We start from the raw sequence: 26120 nt of genomic DNA, 5'->3' as shown, positions 1-26120 counted from the left end.
GGATTGCTTGAGCCTAGGAGTTTGAGGCTAGGATTGCACCACTGTACTCCAGCCTGTGGGTCAAAGAGTGAGACCCTCTTTAAAAAAAAAAAAAAAAAAAAGATGCAAATATTTAGGTCCCACCTCACGTATTCCCTATTTGAGATATAGTATTTCTCGCCATAGTAGAAGGCAGGTTTGCTTACAAGAGATTGAGGTTTCCTAAGCTCTGGGTTTCTTTCCTATAATGCAACCCACTGTGTGTGCAGATGTCACCTGGCCTTTGTCCCATCACCCTGTAGGAATTGGGCTTGAGGAACTAGTGCAAGAAAATGATACTGTGGCTATACTGCTGTTGCTCTGAGTAAAAAACTGTCCTTTGTCTCTGAGTCTGTCTTTTGTCTGTATAAGTGAAACTCTGGCAGGCTAACTTTTTAGCTTGCAGGTAGGATAAAAACCTCAGACATGTTCTTGATGCAAGTCCTCTTTCTTTAGTGTGCTGAAATGGGAATCATTGATTTGATACTTGTTAATGGGAAGCATAGTATTGAATAAGCTAAATGTATAACAAGACAGATACTTTTTCTGTTGTCAAATTTTGATGTTCAAATATTCTTTAAAATGTCTCCAGTACCCTAGTTTTAGTTCCATCTTTAATTTACTTATTCATCAGATAGTTCTTTGTATTCTTTTTGTTCTTAATTTTCTCAGATTGTTGCACCATTAGAAGCTAGGGTGCTCTACAGACAGACAGATGGCTGAAAGTGGAAAAGAAAAAATAAAATGGACAACCACCATTATTATTAGCTCATCTCTTAAGGTAAAGGGGCATTTGGGCCACTGATCTTTAATTTAAAAAAATTAAAAGCAGCTTTCATATGGAACAATATTTTAAAAGTTTCTTAGCTTGATTGTCCACAATTAGTTGTGGGGAGCAGGAAGTGCATAAGCTACATGTATTTTAAAGATAAATAAATAGACTTTTTGCGTTCATTTTCAACATCCTACTTCCTTAATTCTTTGAAGGTTGGAGATTTTCTAAAGTTCTTTTTTTTTCTTTCTGTAAGCACTCTGATGGAGATGTTAAGGAATTCCAGAAACAGTAAAGATATGCAGATATGTATTAGTTAAGGCTTTTTGAGAGCTAAAGAACCAGAAACTGATATTCTAGCCTTGGCAGCATTGGAATGAGACTGTCTCCTTACAGTTTGGAGAGGGAGAGATGGAAAGTTGAATGCCTGAGAGTAGGTGGTCAGCTCACAACCCTCAGCTCACAAGACTTCTCCATTGCCCTAATATTTATCTTATGGACACCAGCTGATGTCTGGAGTGAAGGGGCAAGAAATGATTGTTCCATAGTAAGGTGTGGTTTTATGGTTTTTGTTGTATTTTGTTTTATACTTTATTGTGAGTCTGTTTTCATAAATTATATTTTTACAAACATTTACCCATTTTATAGAGGCTTTTAAATGTATTAAGTTGAACTTTATGAAATTTACATTTCTGTGGTGAAAAGTTTCATATTGTCATTCTTTAAATTTTCTAATAAACTGCCATTAAGTGCCCCTTTTCATTCCTGTTTTTACTTACATTTTCTTTCTTATGAGTGATGTGCTAGACATATTAGTTTTTGTTTTTTGTTTTTTTGAGATGGAGCTTTGCTCTGTCGCCCAGGCTGGAGTAGTGGCACAATCTTGGCTCACTGCAACCTCCGCCTCTCAGGCTCAAGTGATTCTCCTGCCTCAGCCTCCCAAGTAGCTGGGATCACAGGTGCCTGCCACCACGCCGGCTAATTTTTGTATTTTTAATAGCGATGGGGTTTCACCACGTTGGCCAGGCTGGTCTCGAACTCCGATCCCCGCCCCCACCCCAACCTGCACGATGGCTTCCCAAAGTGCTGGGATTACAGGCGTGAGCCACTGCACCTGGCTGACATAATACTAGTTTTAAAGATTATTAATAGATGTTACATATGCAGGAAGGAGTATTGTATGGATTTTATTTTGGATGCTGCTATAAACAAAGTTAAACAAGTGTTTTTTGTTTTGTTTTGTTTTGGTTAGGTTTTCTTTTTACTGCACTATTATTCAGAGACTTTAATATGTTCAAATGCATTATAAAACCCCCAAAAGAGATGAAATAATATTCAGCATTTCCCAGTCTTATTTCAGGCAGGAGCATCTTTTAATATCTAATAGGACTAATATTCTATGAAATGTATTTTGAAAAATCTATACTTAGCTTCCTGGTCATTTTGATGAATCAGCTCTTGGACTTACCTATTGTTTTCTCAATTCAATACGTTCTAATTTTACCTTCATTTTTTTTTTTTAGCATTCCATTATTTTATTCTTTTAGTTGGTTCCTCCTGATAATAGGATATTATTGAAATTCATTGGCATGATATATATGGGTGCTCATGATCTGCCAGCAATTATTCCTAACATTGTACCCAAATTATCTGACTTGTATATACCTTACCCACTCACTGTATAAGAACCATACCTTTAGGTCTGAATGCCTTTACCTTTGTTACTCTTTCTGTTCATACTCTTCTCATATTTGTCTTCTTCCTTCACTTGTCTGCCTAATACACTGCTTTTTATTTTAAAGATTTGACTCAGATTTTTTATTATATTATGTATTTGTTTTTTAATTAGATAGGGTCTCACTACATTGCCCAGGCCAGTCTTGAACTCCTGAGCTCAAGCAGTACATTGCCTTGGCTTCCCAAAGTGCTGGGATTACAGGCCTGAGCCACTGTGCCTGGCCCTGTTTGAATCAAATTTTAGGGAGCTTTCTTAACTCATGTTTTTTACATTTTAAAACATATCTTCCAGTTCTTTGCCAAAATTCTTAAGCTATGTTTTATCTCCTTGATCATAATAAACAGGCTGTTTTAAGGTGTGTATTTGATAGCTTCACTACATGTATCCCCTGTGGGTCTGTTTCTGTTCTCTATTGTTTCTGATAGTTTTTTTTCATGGAATTGTGTCCCTTTGTATGTCTGATTATTTTTTATTGTATGTTGGAATTTGTATTTGAAAAATTGTAGAAATAATTTGAAGCCTAGAATAATGCTGTCTTCCCCTTGAGAGGTTTTAATTCTGTAAGAAAATTAAATTCCTGATGCCCTAAGTAGGGTTGCCAGATAAAATACAGGACACTCAAGTTTGAATTTCCAGCCAGGTGCGGTGGCTCACGCCTATAATCCCAGCACTCTGGAAGGCCAAGGTGGGTGGATCACTTGAGGTCAGGAGTTTTGAGACCAGCCTGGCCAACATGGTGAAACTCTGTCTCTACTAAAAATACAAAAATTAGCCAGGCATGGTGGTGTGTGCCTGTAATTCCAGCTACTTGGGAGGCTGAGGTAGGAGAATCATTTGAACCCAGGAGGCAGAGGTTGCAGTGGTCCAAGATTATGCCATTGCACTCCAGCCTGGGTGACAGTGTAAGACCCTGCCTCAAAAAAAAAAAAAAAAAAAAAAGTTTGAATTTCAGATAAACAGTGAATTTACTATAATTATGTCCCAAATATTACGTGGGACCTACTTATACTGAAAATTGCATTGTTTGTCACGCATTCACATTTAACTGAGTGTTGTGTTGTTTTTATTTGCTAAATCTGACAACCCAACTCCTAAGGCATCTCTTTTATATGATGAATTAAGTTGTATCCTGTACATCTAGAGTGTTGAATTAAATTGTCTCCTGTACATCTAGCTATGGGAGAATTGACACAATAGTCACTCAGATCATTTTCTTTGTTCCGTAATTCAGATGAGGAGACCTGATTGAGAAAGGTTGCTCTAGAGAGTGTTTCTACAAGGTGCTGGGAAGCACTGGTAATTCAGTTATCACCTTAATACAATTTCAGGGATTGAAATGGTTTGAAGCTGGGCTATAGTCCCTGTGAGAACTGTTCTATTTTCGTCAAAAGATCTGTTCAGCCTCTCTTCTGCCTCTTTCTGAGCTGGCAGATGCCCTCAGGGAAAAAAGTGGCCTAAATGCTTGCTCATATATTTGAATTTCTGTATAGATGTTGACCTTATAATTTTTTACTATCCTGTTAGCTCTCTGGTGTATTCAAGCAGATTTTAGAAGATTGTCCAGCTTTTCTAGTTGCCTTCAGTAGGCGGGTTGGCCTAAATTACTTAATCTGCCATTGCTGGAAGCATTATATAATTTTAAAACAGCAGAAGAAAAGAGCCACAGTTAAACTGTAGGTCAGGATCTGTCTGAGTGACACAAAATACTCTTTAGAAAAGAAAGGAAGCATGTATTTTACACATAATTTCAGCCTGTGTGCTTAAAATATACATGTTCTGAGGCAAAATAGAAAATAAAATTAATCTACCTAAGAGATTTTTATCTGTCTGGAAGCTATCAAGTTTGAGTTTTATTTATTATTTTTATTTATTTTTTAATTTTTGGTAGAAACAAGGTCATGCTACATTGCCCAGGCTGGTCTCAAACTCCTGGGCTCAAGTGATTCACCTCAGCCTCCCAAAGTGCTAGGATTACAGGTGTGAGCCATTGTGCCTGGCCAAGTTTAAGTTTTATCTTATCAGGAAAAACTATTAATCCTAGATTTTAGTATTGTGGGAAATATGATTTAATTGCCTGGGTGGAATAGGAAATGAGGTGATATTTGAAATGGTTAGTATTAAAACCAAGAGTCCTATAGCTGTTTTCTTACATGTTTTCTGACTCACCTAAGGCTTAAAACATTTTAAAAGTATACTAAAGTAACTGTAATGTAAATTGATGAATTGTAAAATTGGTTGTCTTCTGTGATGGTATTGTATATGTCTGGCACTATGTGGTTCTGTCAATTATTTAAGAAATAGACAACCACCTATTTTCCATAGTTATACATTAATGCATGTCAGAATCTATCTCCAAGTTGTTTTTATTATTATTATTATTATTATTGAGACAGGGTCTCTGTCACCCAGGCTGGAGTGCAGTGGTGCAGTCACAGCTCACTGCAGCCTTAACCTCCCAGGCTCAAGTGATTCTCTCACCTCAGCTTGTGAGTAGCTGGGACTACAGGCATGTGCCACCACACCCAGCTAATTTTTTGTATTTTTTGTAGAGAAAGTTTTGCCATGTTCCCCAGGCTGGTCTTGAACTTCTGGACTCAAATGATCCACCAGCCTTGGCCTCCAAGGTCTCCGTGGTCACCATGCCTAGCCTCCAAGTTGTTTGTTTGTTTGTTTTTTGAGGTAGAGTCTTGCTCTGTCACCTGGGCTGGAGTGCAGCGGCACAATCTCGGCTCACTACAACCTCCACCTCCCAAGTTCAAGTGATTCTCCTACCTCAGCCTCCCAAGTAACTGGGACTACATGTATGCCTCACCACGCCCAGCAAATTTTGGGCTTTTACCATGTCGGTCAGGCTGGTCTCAAATTCCTGACTTCAAATGACCTGCCCACCTTGGCCTCCCAAAGTGCTGGGATTTCAGGCGTGAGCCGCTGCCCAGGTTGTTTTTTAAAATGAAGTTTGTAGCTGGGTGTGGTGGCTTACACCTATAGTCCCAGCTACTTTGGGAGGATTGCATGAGCTCAGGAATCTGAAGTCAGCCTGGGCAACAAAGTGAGACTTCATCTGTCTCTAAAAAAAGAAAAAGTTTACATTTGCTCTGGTTTATACAGTTTTTTAATGCTGTCTTTTCTGTTCCTAAGTAACATAACTGTAGTACATAACTCACTCCCTAACTTGAAGTAAATGTTTTAGTAGAACTAAATGTTTTTGCATTTTTTAAAGCTTTTTCTCCATGGAAAGCATATTTATTTCTCTTTTGATGATCATATCTTTAAGTGGTAGTTATAAAATAACCTATTAAACTTTTAATGTTTTCTTTAGCTTTAATAAAATTGTAAGCATGCTTTAAATTTGTATTTCTGAATTTTTTTAAAAAAGAGTTATGAAGTTGCAACTGCCCTAGAAAATCGAAGCCACAAAGTTCGATATTCAGATTCAGTGGAAAATGGATCAATTATATTTTCTCTTTCTGGTACAGTATATTTGCTCACTGCCTTAAGTTTCTTATGAAATATGTTGGTATAAATTCTAATGCCTTTATAGTTCCATAGCCATATAATAAGCTTAAGGTGTTATCTTTTGGGAGGGGTAACTGTGTAAAACTTAGTTACTACAAACTCAGTGCATATGGCCAATTCCAAAATATATTACCTTTTAGATTACAATTGTTAAAATAAAGCTGAACTAGTGGAGTCTGGTAGAAGATGGGAAAAAACTACTTGCTTTGGAACTGAGTGAAAATAGAAAAAGCCACTTACCCAACAATCTATACTTACATGAAAGTTTATTACTTATATTAACAGAGGCCACAACATTTGTCAAAACTGATATACAAAAAAAAATGTTTTTCATCAATTTGTATTGATTTGTTTGCTGGATATAATATAAATATTAACTAAAAGAATCATGGGGACAAATAAATGTTCATGAAATGACAACTGGTACAACTGTTAGTCATGGACAAAAGTCCAGTAAGTAATTAGATTAGGATAAGAGAAGACTGGGGAGATGGGAAGGGGGAAGCTCCACCTTTGCTTGAGAAATGACAGAAGTGATCTTTAAAAAGGTAGAGGTAAAGGATTTTATCTGGAGGGTTGCAAATAGACTTCTCTTCTAGCAGTTTTGAAGACAAGCACTTTCAAAAAAGCTCCTAGAATAGATCTCCAGGCTGAAAGTGGTATAGCCTCAAACTCATTCTTCTGGTTAAATACAGAACCCTCCAGGGAGAAATAAAATACTTGGTGAATATTTGCCTTGGCTACTTTATATACATGATCTAATTTAATTCTTCTGACAAATCTAATGAGAAATTTACTCCCATGTTACAGAAGAGGAAACTCATGTTCAGACAGGTTATGTAAGTTGCCCAAGTTTACTCAATTAGTATATAATCACAGTCACTTTCCTCAGACTGTCTCCCACATCGTTTGAAGAGCTATAATCAAGTTTCCCTTTAGGACCATTCTTAATGGCACAGACACTCTTTCAGAGATTGCAGATATCTGCTGAGTGTATTAATTTATATAATCCTTTTTTAAAATTTTTTATTTTTTGAGATGGAGTCTCACTTTGTCGCCCAGGCTGGAGTGCAGTGGCGCGATCTCTGCTCACTGCAAGCTCCGCTTCCCGGGTTCACGCCATTCTCCTGCCTCAGCCTCCCGTGCAGCTGGGACTACAGGTGCCCGCCACCACACCCGGCTAGTTTTTATATAGTTCTTTATGTTCTGGTAGAAAGGTTCCCCCAACAAGAAATCACTGAAGGCTTTTTTTTTTTTTTTTTTTTGAGATGGAGTCGTGCTCTGTCGCCCAGGCTGGAGTGCAACGGCATGATCTCAGCTCACTGCAACCTCTGCCTCCCGAGTTCAAGCGATTCTCCTGCCTCAGCCTCCTGAGTAGCTGTGATTACAGGCACACGCCACCACACCTGGCTAATTTTTGTATTTTTAGTAGAGACAGGGTTTCACCACGTTGGTCAGGCTGGTCTCGAACTCCTGACCTTGTGATCTGCCTGCCTTGGCCTCCCAAAGTGCTGGGATTACAGGCGTGAGCCACCGCACCCAGCCGAAGGCTTGCTTAAGACTCTTTATTTAGCTGATTTCCAGCTTTTAAAAATAATTATAGGAGATTCTTGGTTGCTGAACACATGCAGGTGTCTGGAGGGTGGCAGGCCCAGAGAAGGCATTGAAGCTCCATGTCTGTTCCCACATACCTAGCCCTATGCATATCTTCATCTGTATCCTTTATAATACACTAGTACCTATTTTAAAAGTATAACATGAAAAATTAACTTTTTTTTTTTTGAGACGGAGTCTGGCTCTGTGGCCCAGGCTGGAGTGCAGTGGCCGGATCTCAGCTCACTGCAAGCTCCGCCTCCCGGGTTTACGCCATTCTCCTGCCTCAGCCTCCCGAGTAACTGGGACTACAGGCGCCCGCCATCTCGCCCGGCTAGTTTTTTGTATTTTTTTTTAGTAGAGACGAGGTTTCACTGGGTTAGCCAGGATGGTCTCGATCTCCTGACCTCGTGATCCGCCCGTCTCGGCCTCCCAAAGTGCTGGGATTACAGGCTTGAGCCACCGCGCCCGGTGAAAAATTAACTTTTTAAATGTAATTCATCTTAAACTACCCAGTATCTTCATGTGGACAATGCCTTCATCTAGGAAAAAATAAGTAGTTACTGATCCAAAAATGTTTTTCTCTTATTTAGCACAAGTCATTCTTTTATACAGAGCACTTCAAAGAACTACCTAAATTCTGTTGTATAGGAATTTCATTATAGTAATTTCTACTCCTTATGAGTTTAGGGCTTGGACACATGGTATACTTACAGCTATTTTGGTTGATTCTGAGTTTATAACAAAATTTGATCTCTGTGACAAAGTGACGTTTTTTATTCCATTTACCTTTCCTAGGAGTTGCATTTTTATTAATGGATACTAAGGAATGTATTCTGTCAACCGAAGAAACATTGCTAGCCAAAATTGAGAAATTTATTAACATTCACCAAAATAGTTTTTTGGTTTTGTCTGCTGCCCTCCATGGGCCTGAAGAATGGAAACTGATGTTCAGAATTCAGCAGAGGTATGGAAGAATAGCATTATAGATGTATTTTTCTTATATTGTATTTATTTCAGTTCTTAATTCTTTTAAGTGAGTTTTGTTTTGCTAGATGATGAACACTGTGATGTTAACCTATCAAATTTAATGAAACATGGGCCAAAAAGGTATTCTATGAATCGAGTTGACTGGCTTCATGATGCTTCCCGGGCTTCTCCAAGACCAAGCCAAAAGTGAACAGGCTTTTAGTCAGTGATGTTCTGGCTATAAAGCCATCTCAGATCCTCTGTGGAGTAAGGCAGGGCATGAATTGCATAAACAAATAACAAACAATAGAGATTTGTCTCTTCTTCCCACTTTCTTGAGAGAACATGTGTCAGTAAGTTATATGATCTGTATATCATGAATTGTTTTTCAGATTCCTGGGTCGTAACTTACGAATACTTCCAGTACACAACACAGTAAATGCTATTAATCTTATGTGCACTATAGCAAAGGTGAGTCACCTGGGGAATATGATGCATACACATATACATTTTAAGGTTTTTAACTTCCAGTTGTCACCCTTTTGAGCAAGACTGGCAAATATCTTGCTTCTGTTCCCCTTAGGGAGTTGCTGTTTCAGCATGCAACTTTTTCCCAAGCCTGAACTAAGTCTCTCAAGTCTTCTCAATTTACTTCCAGTAGCCACTACCATTTAAGACTCATTTGGGGCCAAAAGAGCATTTGGTTGGTCCTATTGGTTACTTATGTCTTCATTCAAATTCTAAAGTTATAAGAGTTGGTCAGTTTGCAGTCATGAACTGTCAGAGTGCAAGCATACTATCTTATGGAATGTTATCTACCAATTGTCCACTTTCTTTTCATGCTTTTTGTCCTCTGCAAAGTGTGCCCAGACACCTGAAACCCCCTAGGCAGACTTAAGTCTTCCTTACTTTTATACTTGGAACATATCCCCATTAAAGCAATTTTTATAGTATTCTACTTTTTGGCTTGCATGTTTGAAATTCCTTGGATAGAAACTATTTTCCTGTTGACTACTCTAGTAACTCACACATAGTGTTTAGCACAAAGATGATCAGGAGATTTGCTGAAAGAATGAAAGTTATTTATTTTTAAATGTGACCCTGTAAAAGTATCTTATTTCTGTAAATAATGCTGCATCTTTGTATCTTCTTCCAGACTACCTCCAAACCATACATAGATAGCATTTGCTACAGAATGATAACAGCTAAAGCTTACATCATTGAGCAAAGTCCTGTTTGGAAAACACTTCAGAAGATACAACTGAATAGTGATTCAGTTAACCCAAATTAGAGTACCAACTTAATGCTCTTCTCAAAGAATGTGAAAATAATTAGAACTGTTAAATTATAATCAAATATCTATTTAAAGACATATTAATTTGAAATAGCATGTATACAATTAAAAGTGATTTTATTTTAGGAGTTTCGCTGTGAGATTTAACGCTGTTTAGCAAAGGATTGGTACATACATATATCATAAAACTCAGGTGTAGCTTCTTAGATGGACAAGTATTTAGTAGGAAATAAAAATACAGAATTTTCTAATCAGTTTCTTAAAGTCATATGTATTTTTTAGTTTTTTTTCCATAAAGGTAGCAAGTATTTCTAAAACTAATCTTTGCAGATGTTTTCCTATTATAACTTCTGCTGGAGAGGTGGTGATGGGACTCTGCTCCCAAAGACTCCACCTAAGCCAGGAAAAGAGAAGCTAAGAAAAAAGTCAACTGGCCTGAATTCAAAACTTTCTACTCATTTACACTGGTGTGATAGCCAACTTGACACTAGGAGTTCCGAAATGTTACATAGCATCTAACTTCAGCAGAAAATGTATCACTATTTTTATAAGCTCACTAAAACTGTAGGAATGAATATAGACAATTCAATTACATTTTATGAAGTTACAAAATTATTAGTTTGTATTGGATTTTCAAAAATAGTATTTAGGACATATGTGGGCATTATTTACCATTAGATAACTTTAAAACAACAAAAAAACTGTTCTATAGTATATCATTATAGAAATTGATAAATGAGAGAAGCTACGTTTATTTTTCAAGCAGTAAATTTTTACAGAAAAATTTTATAATGGTATTAAATAAATCATAATGGAAAATACTCTATTTTATTAGTTTTTACTCTATTTTATTAGTTTTTATTTAGGAAGTAGAACTTTACTTTATCCCAATATTTTCTTCAGAGGTAGACTTTGTTTTTATTTCAATGAGTTCTTCCACTCGAGCTAGAACACTTTCAATCAAATCAAATGTGAAAAGAGCTGAATGTAGGACCTGCAATGCCAAGAAAAAGTAATGTTATTAATGCTGCCTTTAAATCCAAACAAAGCAAAACATAGAAAAAATTTCAGCTGGAGGTAGCTCAGGAATATTTAAGACCAGGTACAGTGGTTCACACCTGTAATTTCTGTGCTTTGGGAGGCTGAGGAGAGGATTACTAGAGGCCAGGAGTGGGAGACCAGCCTGAGCAACATAGTGAGACCCTATCTCTACTAAAAATTAGCCAGGCATGGTGGTGTGCACCTGCAGTCCTGGCTAATCGGGAGTCTGAGGTGGGAGGATCACTTGAGCCCAGGGAGTTGAAGCTGCAGTGAGCCACAATCATGCCACTGCACTCCAGCTTGGGCAAGACAGCAAGATCCTGTTTCTAAAGAAAAAGGAAAGAAAATTTCAGATCACCTTAAGCTGCATTTCAGGAGGCATATTAGGGATCTCTTCTCCACCTACAGTTATAGAACAAAGATCTTTAGATTTCTGGGCCTCTGTAAGAAAAGAAAAAAATCATGCGTGACACTTAAACTCTCATATCAATAACAAATGTATAAGCTACTTTCATCATTCATTAACTTAAAATGTGTCAGTTATTTGTAAAAATTAAGTCCACTGTTTAACAGCTCAGGGTATACTTAAGCTATAAGCAAACAGAATGAACTATCAAAATTCTGCAACGTGAATTAATACTTCTTTAGATAAATAGCATTATTTTGGCATGTATAGGATTCATGAAACTATTTTCTTTAGTATATAATCAATTATAGCTATTATACTAAAAAAGACAAAATTTCTGGAAATGCCTATAAAAGCACCACCACAGATATATGGAAGAGATCACATGATTGTTATAGAATTGTTGACTTAAAAAATTCTGGATCTAAGATTTTTTTCATAATTTGTATGGATTTACTTGAGGGTGAAATGCAATACCAAAGGAATGCTACCCAAATGGAAAAGCTGTAATACAGATTCTTAGAGCTTGAGGCTTTAAAATATATGCTTTAATTTGGTTTAAGTCTTCATTAACCTGATTTCAGGTAAATTAGCTTATAGATCTGCTAAGAATTTTAACTATAAATAAAATGGCTTAGCTGTTATGGTCTCTAAACAAGTATAAGATTTTTAAAAAGTTCTTAAATTTGAGTATGACAGTTGCAAAATTGGACTACTTTTTATACCTAACTGAAAACAAAATTGCACATTACCAACCTTGGCTATTTTTAATTTCTGCTTCATAATGTGCTTTTGACATATTAAGTCCTATATGAAGTGGCTTTAAGAAATTATTCTCAATATTTCCAAGTTCTGTCCATAATCCAGTCTGTTAAGAATAAAAATGAGTTATTTAGTTCAACAATGATTGACTGCCTACTACTATTAAACATGTTAAAAGCTCGCAAAATAAAAATAAATGAAACATGGCCCTTTTCACAATGGACTTCACTATTTACTAATTACATTTATTACTGTATCTAGTTATGTGAATACCAATGAAAAGAAAAATGTACTTGGGGCACTACGCTTATCACTGCACCACTTGGATAGCTCCTGGTTTTGAGATCTATTAAGATTTATGAGAAAATTATTTGAAGATAAATTCACAGACACCTCTTCCTCTATAAGCCATCCCCACAATGACTCTACCTTATTTATGCCTTCATCCCATGTATGTCCTTTCAATTGATATCCTCACCACTAGAACTCATCTATTTCTAGAGGATGCTTTCCCTTTCCTACTGATGGAAACTTTTCTAATACCCAGCTAATTTGAACCTCCTTGGTGACCAAAGTAGGTGAAGATTTTATCTGTCAAGGACAGCTTATTTTGTCATGCATCTTAGAGGTTTTTATTCCAAGAGCATTTTCTCTTACAGTACTTAAAGGAGTCATGAAGTCTTAATTTTATTTTAAAAAATAGAGAAAAGAAAATCCATTGGTACTTCTGAGTTTCCAGGTACTCTTTACAAAGGAAAATATCTTAGATAAAAAAGGGAAACTTAAGGACCCAAATTTATCCTTAACTAGAATAATGAACTACTTGAGAACCTATTTTGTAATGAGCTTATTTTGACCCAAGTAGTATATAACATGTTACTTGTAGCATTCCAAATAAAATCTACACATGTCTATGAATAACTGATAATGTCTCACATATATACTTTTCATTTCAGTCATCTTTTCTTATTTCTCCTATACTAACAGGAAAAGTAGAATTCTAGAGAGGATCTAAAACCCTCAAAAATATGCATACCTTTTCACTCAGCATCTACAAACTTATCTTGGGGAAATAAAGATGGATGTTGTAATTCTACTGCAGATGTTTTAAAAAATGTTTAGTGAAACATTAGAATTAAAATAACTCACGACAGGAGATTCATAGTAAATTGACACATTAACATAATGGAAAAACTATACAGCCATTAAAATATTGTTTTTCAGTACATATTGGTGAATGGGAAAAAAGGTTATAAAAACAGTGTGATTCTTTTAGTATGATCTCATTTTCAAAAAGAAAAAATGTACAGATGTATTAACACAAAAAACCTAGAAGGGAATACAGTATATCAACAATGGTGTAATTTTGATTACTATTCTTTTTTTATCTTGATTTTTAAATAATGGATGTTTTAGTTGTATATTTTTAAAATTGTTAAGTGGAAAGTTTTCTTAACCTCTCATGGCAAATTTGGGTGATATGCAGTAGAAATTTCCTTAACCAGTGTAGTCACACAGTATAACAAGCATATTACTCTTATGTGCACCGACTGCTTTCATTTCTCCTATTTTTACCTCTATCCTTTTTCTTTTACTGATACATGATATTTTACATATTTATGGGTACATGTATTTGTTACATGCATAATATACATAATAATAAAGTCAGTATTTGGGGTATCCATCCTCTTGAGTATTCATCATTTCTATGGGTTGGTAACATTTCATATCCTCTCTTCTAGCTACACTTAAATATACAATATATTGTTGCTAATTATAGTCACTCTAATGTGCTATCAAGCAATACAGCTTGTCTTTTATCTAACCCTGTTTGTGCCCATTCACCAGCTTCTCTACATTTTCCCCTCCCATGCTCACACTCTGGCATCATTCTATATTCTGTATCCACGACATCACGTTTGTCCGCTCACACATGTGAGAATATGTGATACTGTCTTTCTGGGCCTGGCATATTTCAACATAATGACATGTAGGTCCATCCACGTTGCTGCAAATAAGCTTTTATTCCTTTTTACGTCCAGCCTTTTCTTCACCATTTTGTATTCCCTGCCCCCCAACTTTTTTTTTTACTTTTTACTTTGCATTTACCTCTGGGTTCATAGGCAGAACTCACTGCAACCAATGGCTTTCAAGACTAGGTTACTGATGATTCTCTTACCCACTAAAGCACATTTGAACATAAAGGGTATAGAGAAAACACCTAGCTTTGACAAAAGGAAACATTTTATTATATTCACTTTTAAAAAATAAATAAAATACTAGATATGGCTGGAATCCCCTTTGTTCAAGAGGCAGCCATTAGCTAAAACTTGAATGTTTTGCATTCCTAATGTATCACTTAATTTTTCATGTTTAAAAGCATATAAATGATATCATACTGTATATAACCTGCTTCAGCTTCCTTTTTCTTTGTCAATCTTAAGTTTTTGAGAGTTATTTATGTTGTAGCTCTAATTTCATTTTAATTGCTGCATACACATTCCATTATATGGAATTTATCCTGTTACTAAGTTTTTAGTATTTCAAAATAATGCAGCATTTACACTGCTGTATGTTTTCCTATTCACACAGGGTAAAAGTGTTTCTAGGATACTGTTTTTCAAATTATTTTTACCATGACTCTCAGTAAAAAATAGGTTTTACATCACAACTCAACACACATTTATTTATATAGTTGAAATAAAAGTTTTCCCTCAAATCCTTTCCACATAACACATTTAATCTTAATACTTTAACGTAGAAAAATGGAGAATAAGCGATTCAAAAATAAACATCAGAAAGATTTTTATATAATAAATGAGTGTGCTTGATTGCTCATGATGTAATTTCAGTCTAATTCACTATTGAGCCTGGTTCTTTTTGTTTATTTTTCAAAGTCAGGTCTGTTGTGGTATTGATTATATACAGTAAAATATAACCTTCTAGCTATACAGTTCTGAGCTTTGACAAAGATATATAGTAATATAAAGTCAAGTAACCACTGCTGCTGTAAAGACATTCCCATGACCCAGAAATTTTTGTGCCCCTTTGTAGTCAGTCTCCTCCCACCTCCAGCAACCAGCAATGATTTTTGTTAATGCAATTTTTGCCTTTTCCAGAATGCCATAAGTGGAATTAAAACCCTTCGTGGCAGAAATTGACAAAATTCTAAAATTTATACAGAAAAGGTAAAGGATTTAAAAATAGCCAATACAATTTTGAAAAAGAAGAACAAAGTTGGCAGACTCACATGAGTTCAAGACTTCCTAAAAAGGAATAAAACAGAATAATTTCTTCCTATAAAGGAATCAAAACAATGTGGTATTGGTAAAAGAATATATATAGGTAAATGGAATAGAGTCCAAAAATAGACCCATACTTATAAAATGATTTTTGACAAAGTTGCCAAGATAATTCAGTAAATTAAGGATAACCTTTTCTACAAATAGTGTTGAGGTCAAAATAAAAGAAGAAAAATCTCTCAACCCATATCTCACATCACATAAAAAGTTTACTTGAAATGGGTCATTGACCTAAGTGTAAAACCTAAAACTATACAATTGCTACAAGAAATTATCTTTGTGGGGGGCGTGCCCAAGATGCCTGAATAGGAACAGCTCCAGCCTCCAGCTCCCAGTGTGAGCAACACAGAAGATGGGTGATTTCCACATTTTCAACTGAGCCTCCACTGCTGATACCCAGCCAAACAGGGTCTGGAGTGGACCTCAAGCAAACTCCAACAGACCTACAGTTGAGGGTCCTGACTGTTAGAAGGAAAACTAACAAACAGAAAGGACACCCACACCAAAACCCCATCAGTACGTCACCATCATCAAAGACCAAAGGCAGATAAAACCACAAAGATGGGGAAAAAGCAGTGCAGAAAAGCTGGAAATTCGAAACATCAGAGCACATCTCCCCCTGCAAAGGAACGCAGCTCATCGCCAGCCAACGGAACAAAGCTAGACCGAGAATGACTTTGACGAGTTGAGAGAAGAAGGCTTCAGTCGATCAAACTTCTCAGAGCTAAAGGAGGAACTACATAACCAGCACAAATAAACTAAAAACATTGAAAAAAGATTTGACGAATGGCTAACTAGAATAACCAATGTAGAGAAGTTCTTAAAAGAACTGATAGAGATGAAAACCATAACACGAGAACTACATGACAAATGCACAAGCTTCAGTAACCAACTCGATCATCTGGAAGAAAGAGTATCAGCGATAGAAGATCAAATGAATGAAATGAAGCGAGAAGAGAAGTGTAGAGAAATAAGAGTAAAAAGAAATGAACAAAGCCTCCAAGAAATATGGGATTACGTGAAAAGACCAAATCTACGTCTGATTAGTGTGCCTGAAAGTGATGGGGAAAATGGAACCAAGTTGTAAAACACTCTGCAGGATATCACCCAGGAGAACTTCCCCAATCTAGGAAGGCAGGCCAACATTCAAATTTAGGAAATACAGAGAACGCCACAAAGATACTCCTCGAGAAGAACAACTCCAAGACACATAATTGTCAGATTCACCAAAGCTGAAATGAAGGAAAAAATGTTAAGGGCAGCCAGAGAGAAAGGTCAGGTTACACACAAAGGGAAGCCCATCAGACTAACAGCAGCTCTCTCGGCAGAAACTCTCCAAGCCAGAAGAGAGTGGGGGCCAATATTCAACATTCTTAAAGAAAAGAATTTTCAACCCAGAATTTCATATCCAGGCAAACTAAGTTTCATAAGTGAAGGAGAAATAAAATCCTTTACAGACAAGCAAATGCTTAGAGATTTTGTCACCACCAGGCCTGCCCTACAAGAGATCCTGAAGGAAGCACTAAACATGGAAAGGAACAACAGGTACCAGCCATTGCAAAAACATGTCAAAATGTAAAGTCTATCGATGCTAGGAAGAAACTGCATCAACTAGCAAGCAAAATAACCAGCTAATAGCACAATGACAGGATCAAGTTCACACATAACAACAATATTAATCTTAAATGTAAATGGACTAAGTGGTCCAACTAAAAGACACACACTGGCAAATTGGATAAAGAGTCAAGACCCATCTCACATGCAGATACACATAGGCTCAAAATAAAAGGATGGAGGAAGATCTACCAAGCAAATGGAAAACAAAAAAAAGCAGGGGTTGCAATCCTAGTCTCTCATAAAACAGACTTTAAACCATCAAAGATCAAAAGAGACAAAGAAGGCATTACATAATGGTAAAGGTATCAATTCATCAGGAAGAGCTAACTATCCTAAATATATATGCACCCAATACAGGAGCACGCAGATTCATAAAGTAAGTCTTTAAGAGACTTACAAAGAGACTTAGACTCCCATACAATAATAATGGGTGACTTTAACACCCCACTGTCAACATTAGACAGATCAACGAGACAGAAAGTCAACAAGGATATCCAAGAATTGAACTCAACTCTGCACCAAGCGGACCTAATAGATATCTACAGAACTCTCCACCCCAAATCAACAGAATATACATTCTTCTCAGCACCACACTGCACTTATTCCAAAATTGACCACATAGTTGGAAGTAAAGCTCTCCTCACCAAATGTAAAAGAACAGAAATTATAACAAACTGTCTCTCAGACCACAGTGCCATCAAACTAGAACTCAGGACTAAGAAACTCAATCAAAACCGCTCAACTACGTGGAAACTGAACAACCTGCTCCTGAATGACTACTGGGTACATAATGAAATGAAGGCAGAAATAAAGATGTTATTTGAAACCAATGAGAACAAAGATACAACATACCAGAATCTCTGGGACACATTTAAAGCAGTGTGTAGAGGGAAATTTATAGCACTAAATGCCCACAAGAGAAAGCAGGAAAGATCTAAAATTGACACCCTAGCATCACAATTAAAAGAACTAGAGGAGCAAGAGCAAACACATTCAAAAGCTAGCACAAGGCAAGAAATAACTAAGATCAGAGCAGAACTGAAGGAGATAGACACACAAAAAACCCTCCAAAAAAATCAATGAATCCAGGAGCTGGTTTTTTGAAAAGATCAACAAAATTGATAGACCGCTAGCAAGACTAAAGAAGAAGAAAAGAGAGACGAATCAAATACATGCAATAAAAAATGATAAAGGGGATATCACCACCGACCCCACAGAAATACAAACTACCATCAGAGAATACTATAAACACCTCTACGCAAATAAACTAGAAAACCTAGAAGAAATGGATAATTTCCTGGACACTTACACTCTCCCAAGACTAAACCAGGAAGAAGCTGAATCCCTGAATAGACCAATAGCAGGCTCTAAAATTGAGGCAATAAATTAATAGCCTACCAACCAAAAAAAGTCCAGGACCAGACAGATTCACAGCCGAATTCTACCCGAGGTACAAGGAGGAGTTGGTACCATTCCTTCTGAAACTATTCCGATCAATAGAAAAAGAGGGAATCCTCCCTAACTCATTTTACGAGGCCAACATCATCCTGATACCAAAGCCTGACACAGATACAACAAAAAAAGAGAATTTTAGACCAATATCCCTAATGAACATCGATGCAAAAATCCTCAATAAAATACTGGCAAACCGAATCCAGCAGCACATCAAAAAGCTTATCCACCATGATCAAGTGGGCTTCATCCCTGGGATGCAAGGCTGGTTCAACATACACAAATCAATAAATCTAATCCAGCATATAAACAGAACAAAAGACAAAAACCACATGATTATCTCAGTAGATGCAGAAAAGGCCTTTGACAAAATTCAACAGCCCTTCATGCTAAAAACTCTCAATAAATTCGGTATTGATGGAACGTATCTCAAAATCATAAGAGCTATTTATGACAAATCCACAGCCAGTATCATACTGAATGGGAAAAAACTGGAAGCATTCCCTTTGAAAACTGGCACAAGACAGGGATGCCCTCTCTCACCACTCCTATTCAACACAGTGTTGGAAGTTCTGGCCAGGCAATCGGGCAAGAGAAAGAAATCAAGGGTATTCAGTTAGGAAAAGAAGAAGTCAAATTGTCCCTGTTTGCAGATGACATGATTATATATTTAGAAAACCCCACTGTCTTAGCCCAAAATCTCCTTAAGCTGATAAGCAACTTCAGCAAAGTCTCAAGATACAAAATCAATGGGCAAAAATCACAAGCATTCTTATACACCAGTAACAGACAAACAGAGAGCCAAATCATGAATGAACTCCCATTCACAATAGCTTCAAAGAGAATAAAATACCTAGGAATCCAACTTACAAGGGATGTAAAGGACCTCTTCAAGGAGAACTACAAACCACTGCTCAGTGAAATAAAAGAAGACACAAACAAATGGAAGAACATATCATGCTCATGGATAGGAAGAATCAATATTGTGAAAATGGCCATACTGCCCAAGGTAATTTATAGATTCAATGCCATCCCCATCAAGCTACCAATGACTTTCTTCACAGAATTGGAAAAAACTGCTTTAAAGTTCATATGGAACCAAAAAAGACCCCACATTGCCAAGATAAAGAACAAAGAACAAAGACAGCCAAAAGAACAAAGCTGGAGGCATCACACTACCTGACTTCAAACTATACTACAAGGCTACAGTAACCAAAACAGCATGGTACTGGTACCAAAACAGAGATATAGACCAATGGAACAGAACAGAGCCCTCAGAAATAATACCACACATCTACAGCCATCTGATCTTTGACAAACCTGACAAAAACAAGAAATGGGTAAAGGATTTCCTATTTAATAAATGGTGCTGGGAAAACTGGCTAGCCATAAGTAGAAAGCCGAAACTGGATCCTTTCCTTACTCCTTATACGAAAATTAATTTAAGATGGGTTAGAGACTTAAATGTCAGACCTAAAACCATAAAAACCCTAGAAGAAAATCTAGGTAATACCATTCAGGACATAGGCATGGGCAAGGACTTCATGTCTAAAACACCAAAAGCAATGGCCACAAAAGCCAAAATTGACAAATGAGATCTAATTAAACTAAATAGCTTCTGCACAGCAAAGAAACTACCATCAGAGTGAACAGGCAACCTACAGAATGGGAGAAAATTTTTGCAATCTACTCATCTGACAAAGGGCTAATATCCAGAACCTATAAAGAACTCAATCAAATTTACAAGAAAAAAACAACCCCATCAAAAAGTGGGCAAAGGATATGAACAGACACTTCTCAAAAGAAGACATTCATACGGCCAACAGACACATGAAAAAATGCTCATCATTACTTGCCATCAGAGAAATGCAAATCAAAACCACAATGAGATACCATCTCACACCAGTTAGAATGGCAATAATTAAAAAATTAGGAAACAACAGGTGCTGGAGAGGATGTGGAGAAATAGGAACACTTTTACACTGTTGGTGGGACTGTAAACTAGTTCAACCATTGTGGAAGTCAGTGTGGCGATTCCTCAAGGATCTAGAACTAGAAATACCATTCGACCCAGCCATCCCATTACTGGGTATATACCCAAAGGATTGTAAGTCATACTGCTATAAAGACACATGCACACATATGTTTATTGCGGCACTATTCACAATAGCAAAGACTTGGAATCAACCCAAATGTCCATCAGTGACAGACTGGATTAAGAAAATGTGGCACATATACACCAGGGAATACTATACAGCCATAAAAAAGGATGAGTTTGTGTCCTTTGTAGGGACATGGATGCAGCTGGAAACCATCATTCTCAGCAAACTATCACAAGAACAGAAAACCAAATACCGCATGTTCTCACTCATAGGTGGGAATTGAACAATGAGATCACTTGGACACAGGAAGGGGAATATCATACACTGGGTCCTATTGTAGCGGGGGGAGGGATAGCATTAGGAGATATACCTAATGTAAATGATGAGTTAATGGGTGCAGCACACCAACATGGCTCATGTATACATATGTAACGAACCTGCACGTTGTACACATATACCCTAGAACTTAAAGTATAATTAAAAAAAATAAAAAAAAAAAAAAAAGAAATTATCTTTGTGATCCAGGTTAAAGATTTCTTAGAACCCATAAATAATGAATCATAAAAGAATAAAATTGATAAGCTGGACTCTGTAAATATTAAAATTTCTGTTCTTTGAAAAATACTATTAAAACACAAGCCACAGACTGGAATATTTGCAAAAATATAACCAATGAATTTGTATTCATGAAAAACTTTCCTTTTATAAAAGTTGTTCTAAGTTGAAAATTATTTTCTTTCATCCTTTCAGTTTTACTTAGTAATGGAAATTCTTTTAAATCTGATTCCCAAAATGATGGTTTTTTTTTTTTTTTTGAAGAAGGTGTCTTGCTCTGTTGCCCAGGCTGGAGTGTAGAGGCACGATCTGAGCTCATTGCAACCTCCACCTCCCGGGTTCAAGCAATTCTCCTGCCTCAGCCTCCAGAGTAGCTGGGATTACAAGCACTTGTCACCCTGCCCAGCTAATTTTTTTCTATTTTTAGTAGAGATGGGGTTTCACCATGTTGGACTGGCTGGTCTCAAACTCCTAACCTCAGGTGATCTGCCTGCCTCGGCCTCCCAAAGTGCTGGGATTACAATGGTAAAGTTTTATAATCATTCATTGGTAAGGAATCTAGAGCTTAAGTTTTTTTTCAATTTCCATTTCTATTTAAGATTCAGGGATGCAGGTTTGTTACAGGGGCATATTGCATAAGTTGTTCGTTTCTCTAAGATAAAACATATCCATGAAATATTTGCAGAGCCGGATGACTTCTATACGAATTAGAAGAAAGAAGAAACCTGGGTCTTGTTCGTGTCTTTTTATTTCTTCATTACCATCATTGACTGTATTCTTTGCAGGGTTCCTAACTGTTCTGGCAGTAAATTTCACTTTAGCGTAGAACTGCCTAGTCTTCCTTTTGTGAGATATGCTACAGTGAATTTTGAAATGTATAGTTTTAAGCCTTAGAACTGGAAATATTTCAGAACTGTTACATCAGTGAGCCTCCTTGAGTATGAAATTAAAAGCAGGTATTTGTGAACATTATAAATGCTTAATTATTACAACTATTTAAAAACTCTTAATTTACTTTTTCTAGACACTGAAAGATTTTAAGAAATCTTAAAATGTGATTTCTTTGTAGTATTTATTATTTCTTTAAAAAAGATCTGGTAACCTTAACATGAGAAAGAGAAAAAATATTCTCACAGCTTCTTCACTCCTACATGCTTCTAAAAATATTACAGTTTATCATCTGAAAAATTTGTGGAATTATGCCAAACAGAATATGTAAAAAATTTCTTTAGTCTACTTTTGGCATGTGTTTTTATTACCCGAAGTTTTATGATTATGGGCTGTTGCCATTGAAAACAGCTAAAGTTTTAACATTTAAAGATCTAGATTCATCAAAGATCAAAAAAGACAAAGAAGGGCATTACATAATGTTAAAGGGATCAATGCAACAAGAAGAGCTAACTATCCTAAATATATATGCACCCAATACAGGAACACCCAGATTCATAAAGCAAGTTCTTAGAGACCTACAGAGACTTAGACAAATCTGACAAAAACAAGCAATGGGGAAAGGATTCCCTATTTAATAAATGGTGTTGGGAAAACTGGCTAGCCATATGCAGAAAACTGAAACTGGACCCCTTCCTTACACCCTATACAAAATTTAACTTGAGATGGATTAAAGACTTAAATGTAAAACCTAAAACCATAAAAACCTTAGAAGAAAACCCAGGTACTACCATTCAGGACATAGACATGGGCAAAGACTTCATGACTAAAACACCAAAAGAAATGGCAACAAAAGCCAAAACAGACAAATGGGATCTAATTAAACTAAACAGCTTCTGCACAGCAAAAGAAACTATCATCAGAGTGAACAGGCAACCTACAGAATGGGAGAAAATTTTTGCAATCTATCCATCAGACAAAGGGCTAATATCCAGAATCTACAAGGAACGTAAACAAATTTATAAGAAAAAAAAAAAAACATCAAAAAGTGGGCAAAGGATATGAACAGACACTTCTCAAAAGAAGATATTTATGTGGCCAACAAACATGAAAAAAAGCTCATTATCACTGCTCATTAGAGAAATGCAAATCAAAAGCACAATGAGATACCATCTCACACTAGTTAGAATGGCGATCATTAAAAAGTCAGGAAACAACAGCTGCTGGAGAGGATATGGAGAAACAGGAGCGCTTTTACACTGTTGGTGGGACTGTAAACTAGTTCAACCATTGTGGAAGTCAGTGTGGCGATTCCTCAAGGATCTAGAACCAGAAGTACCATTTGACCCAGCAATCCCATTACTGGGTATATACCCAAAGAATTATAAATCATTCTACTATAAAGACACATGCACATGTATGTTTACTGTAGCACTATTCACAATAGCAAAGACTTGGAACCAACCCAAATGCCCATCAGTGATAGACTGGATAAAGAAAATGTGGCACATATACATCATGGAATACTATGCAGCCATAAAAAAGGATGAGTTCATGTCCTTTGCAGGGACATAGATGAAGCTAGAAACCATCATTCTCAGCAAACTAACACAGGAACAGAAAATCAACCACCACATGTTCTCACTCATAAGTGGGAGTTGAACAATGAGAACACAGGGTGGGGAACATCACACACTGGGGCCTGTTGGGGCTCGGGGGATAGGGGAGGGATAGCATTAGGAGAAACACCTAACATAGATGACGAGTTAATGGGTGCAGCAAACCACCATGGCACGTGTATACCTATGTAACAAACCTGCACGTTCTGCACATGTATCCCAGAACTTAAAGTATTTAAAAAAAAAACAAACTTAAATGACCACCCAAAATATGGATTATACAGAATTTTATGTATGTGTATTTATTATACAAGATATAGTTTTTTTTCCTAAATGAAAAGCACACACACACACATTAAACAGTTCAATTTTAAAACTCCTGATACTTACCTGTGGACTTTGCCATCTCATTGTTTCCCTTGTCCCAGCTTTCATTCTACATACTATAATTACAAACTTTTTAGAAAAAAAGATGAGTGAACAGATGGATGGGAAAGGATATGAGTACATAGGACAGAAGGTAAGGGATAACATGATTATGAGATATGTATTAGAATAAATTATTGTAATTCAAAACAACTAATAATTATTTAAAGATACTCACCAAATAGATAATATTTGGTATAAAAACTAAGTTGGTTTTACTAGTAAAGATGGGAGCATGTTTGTACTACAATATTCAAGAAAAGTTATGTGAAATTCAAGAGTAAGAGAAGGTGCCTGAAACTTGAGCAAGGAGATACAAGAGGCATGAAATAGTAGGGTGAGAAGGGATGGCTTCTGAAGAGAGTAAGTCAGTTGACAGTAACCCAAAATAGCAAGAAAAGAAATGGATTATTATTCAATTATGAATCACTTTGTTGTCTTTGTATTTGAATGTGATTCTCTCAAATCTTCCTGTTCATATTTCTGTGTGTCTGCTTTTCATCTAATTACCCTCTTAGCACACTTAAGTGCTCAAAAATAGGTACTGGTAGGAGTCCTTTTGAATAAAATGCCCCATATTTCAGCATCACCAGACCATCATTTTGTTTTTTCTTTTTTTTTTTTGAGACGGAATCTTGCTCTGTCGCCTGGGGGGAGTGGGGTGGCGTGATCTCGGTTCACTGCAAGCTCCACCTCCCGGTTCATGCCATTCTCCTGCTTTAGCCTCCCGGCTGAGTTTTTTTTGTATTTTTAGTTGAGAAGGGGTTTCACCGTGTTAGCCAGGATGGTCTCGATCTCCTGACCTCGTGATCTGCCCATCTCGGCTTCTCAAAGTGCTGGGATTACAGGCGTGAGCCACTACGCCCTGCCCATTTTGTTTTTTCTTTAACCAAATCTTCCAAAAACTCAGAAACTGTCATTCATTTTTTATTAACCACAGTAGACATATTTGCCTCTCAATTATACACATGACCTATTGTCATTACACTCAGGAGAAATGTTTCCAAGATAGACAGGCTCTTAAGAGCCTAAAAGATGTCAGGTTGCCAGCTTAGACTGGATTTTTGCTAATTTCCCTGGTATAATTCTTATGGTAACTTATAAAGCAATAATTTGGAATATTTGATCCCTTAGAAAAATTGTTAAAAGCCATTAAAATAAGAGATGCCTGTTGGCTGGGCGTGGTGGCGCACACCTGTAATGCCAGCACTTTGGGAGGCTGAGGAGGGAGAATCACTTGAGGTCAAAAGTTTGAGACCAGCCTGGGCAACATGATGAAACCCAATCTCTAGTAAAAATACAAAAATCAGCTGGTGTGGTGGTGCCTGGCTGTAGTCCCACCTACTCAGGAGGCTGAGGCAGGAGAATCGTTTGAACCCAGGAGGTGGACATTGCAGTGAGCAGAGATCGTGCCACTGCACTCCAGCCTGGGCGACGGAGTGAGACGCCGTCTCAAAAAAGAAAAAAAAGAAGTGCCTGTAATCCCAGCACTTTGGGAGGCTGACGTGGGAGGATTGTTTAAGCTGGGGAGTTTGAGGCTGCAGTGAGCCGTGACTGTGCCACTGTACTCCAGCCTGGGCATTACAGTGACACACTGTCTCTTTGAGAAAAAAAAAAAAGCAGTCCTACAGGCTGGCTGTATCCTTTTCCTTAACAGAAAATGTACATGCCAAACAAAAGTGAGGAATCATCTATGGATAGTACAGCAGACACTGCACAATGCTAAACTGCTCTCAAGTCTTCCCTCTCTAGGCAGAGACCAATCTGCGGCCTTTGTATGACTCTGTGTTCCATATCTAACACATCTATCAATCCTAATCAACAAGATTCCTTTTGTTTTTGTCAGGCAAGTCAGATAATCTCTCAAGTATGTATAGCCTTTCTTGATTACTAAAAAAATAAAAACTTATACCCTACCCTAAGGCCACCTTCCTGAAGTCTCAGGGCCTCTACTGCTGCTGAATTTTATATTGTAGCTTTTCAATTTTTATCACAAGCTCCTTCAGGAATCAGGATTTAGTTTGTGATTTAGAAAGTTCTGGCCACTGCC

General features: G+C 36.9%; 2 protein-coding genes across 9 annotated transcripts in view; one reads left to right on the top strand and one right to left on the bottom strand.

Annotated features, from left to right (window-relative positions):
• Positions 1–690: 690 nt before the first annotated feature.
• C1H1orf146 (chromosome 1 C1orf146 homolog) lies at positions 691–9897 on the top strand. The gene is made up of 5 exons (XM_005542735.5): positions 691–799; positions 5905–5998; positions 8436–8604; positions 8999–9077; positions 9763–9897. Exons 1-5 carry the CDS (start codon positions 734–736, stop codon positions 9895–9897), a joined length of 543 nt encoding a protein of 180 aa, XP_005542792.1. The 5' UTR covers positions 691–733.
• The window catches only part of GLMN (glomulin, FKBP associated protein), a 60421-nt gene continuing 43967 nt past the window's right edge, over positions 9667–26120 (bottom strand). For all 8 annotated transcript variants that reach the window (XR_012417745.1, XR_012417744.1, XR_012417743.1 and 5 more), the window contains 3 exons: positions 12104–12215; positions 11300–11382; positions 9667–10894 (listed from right to left, as the gene is read on the bottom strand). Coding sequence is in view for 5 of the 8 variants with exons in the window: in XM_074001659.1 (XP_073857760.1) it covers positions 10778–10894; positions 11300–11382; positions 12104–12215 (312 nt within the window). In the remaining 3 variants the exon portion in view is untranslated. The remainder of the gene's footprint in view (positions 10895–11299; positions 11383–12103; positions 12216–26120) is intronic.

Source organism: Macaca fascicularis, chromosome 1 (genome assembly GCF_037993035.2).
Source record: "Macaca fascicularis isolate 582-1 chromosome 1, T2T-MFA8v1.1".
In the NCBI taxonomy this organism is placed as follows: domain Eukaryota; kingdom Metazoa; phylum Chordata; class Mammalia; order Primates; family Cercopithecidae; genus Macaca; species Macaca fascicularis.
Note: the sequence above shows the minus strand (reverse complement) of the source record. Positions and strands in the feature narration are given on the sequence as shown.

What these genes read in the sequence shown, in the direction of transcription:
- C1H1orf146 (XM_005542735.5), top strand. Translation starts at nt 734, where the DNA reads ATGGCTGAAAGTGGAAAAGAAAAAATAAAATGGACAACCACCATTATT. An exon ending in TTATTAGCTCATCTCTTAAG is followed by an intron (nt 800 to 5,904) that starts GTAAAGGGGCAT and finishes TTTTTAAAAAAG; the next exon opens with AGTTATGAAGTTGCAACTGC. An exon ending in AATTATATTTTCTCTTTCTG is followed by an intron (nt 5,999 to 8,435) that starts GTACAGTATATT and finishes TACCTTTCCTAG; the next exon opens with GAGTTGCATTTTTATTAATG.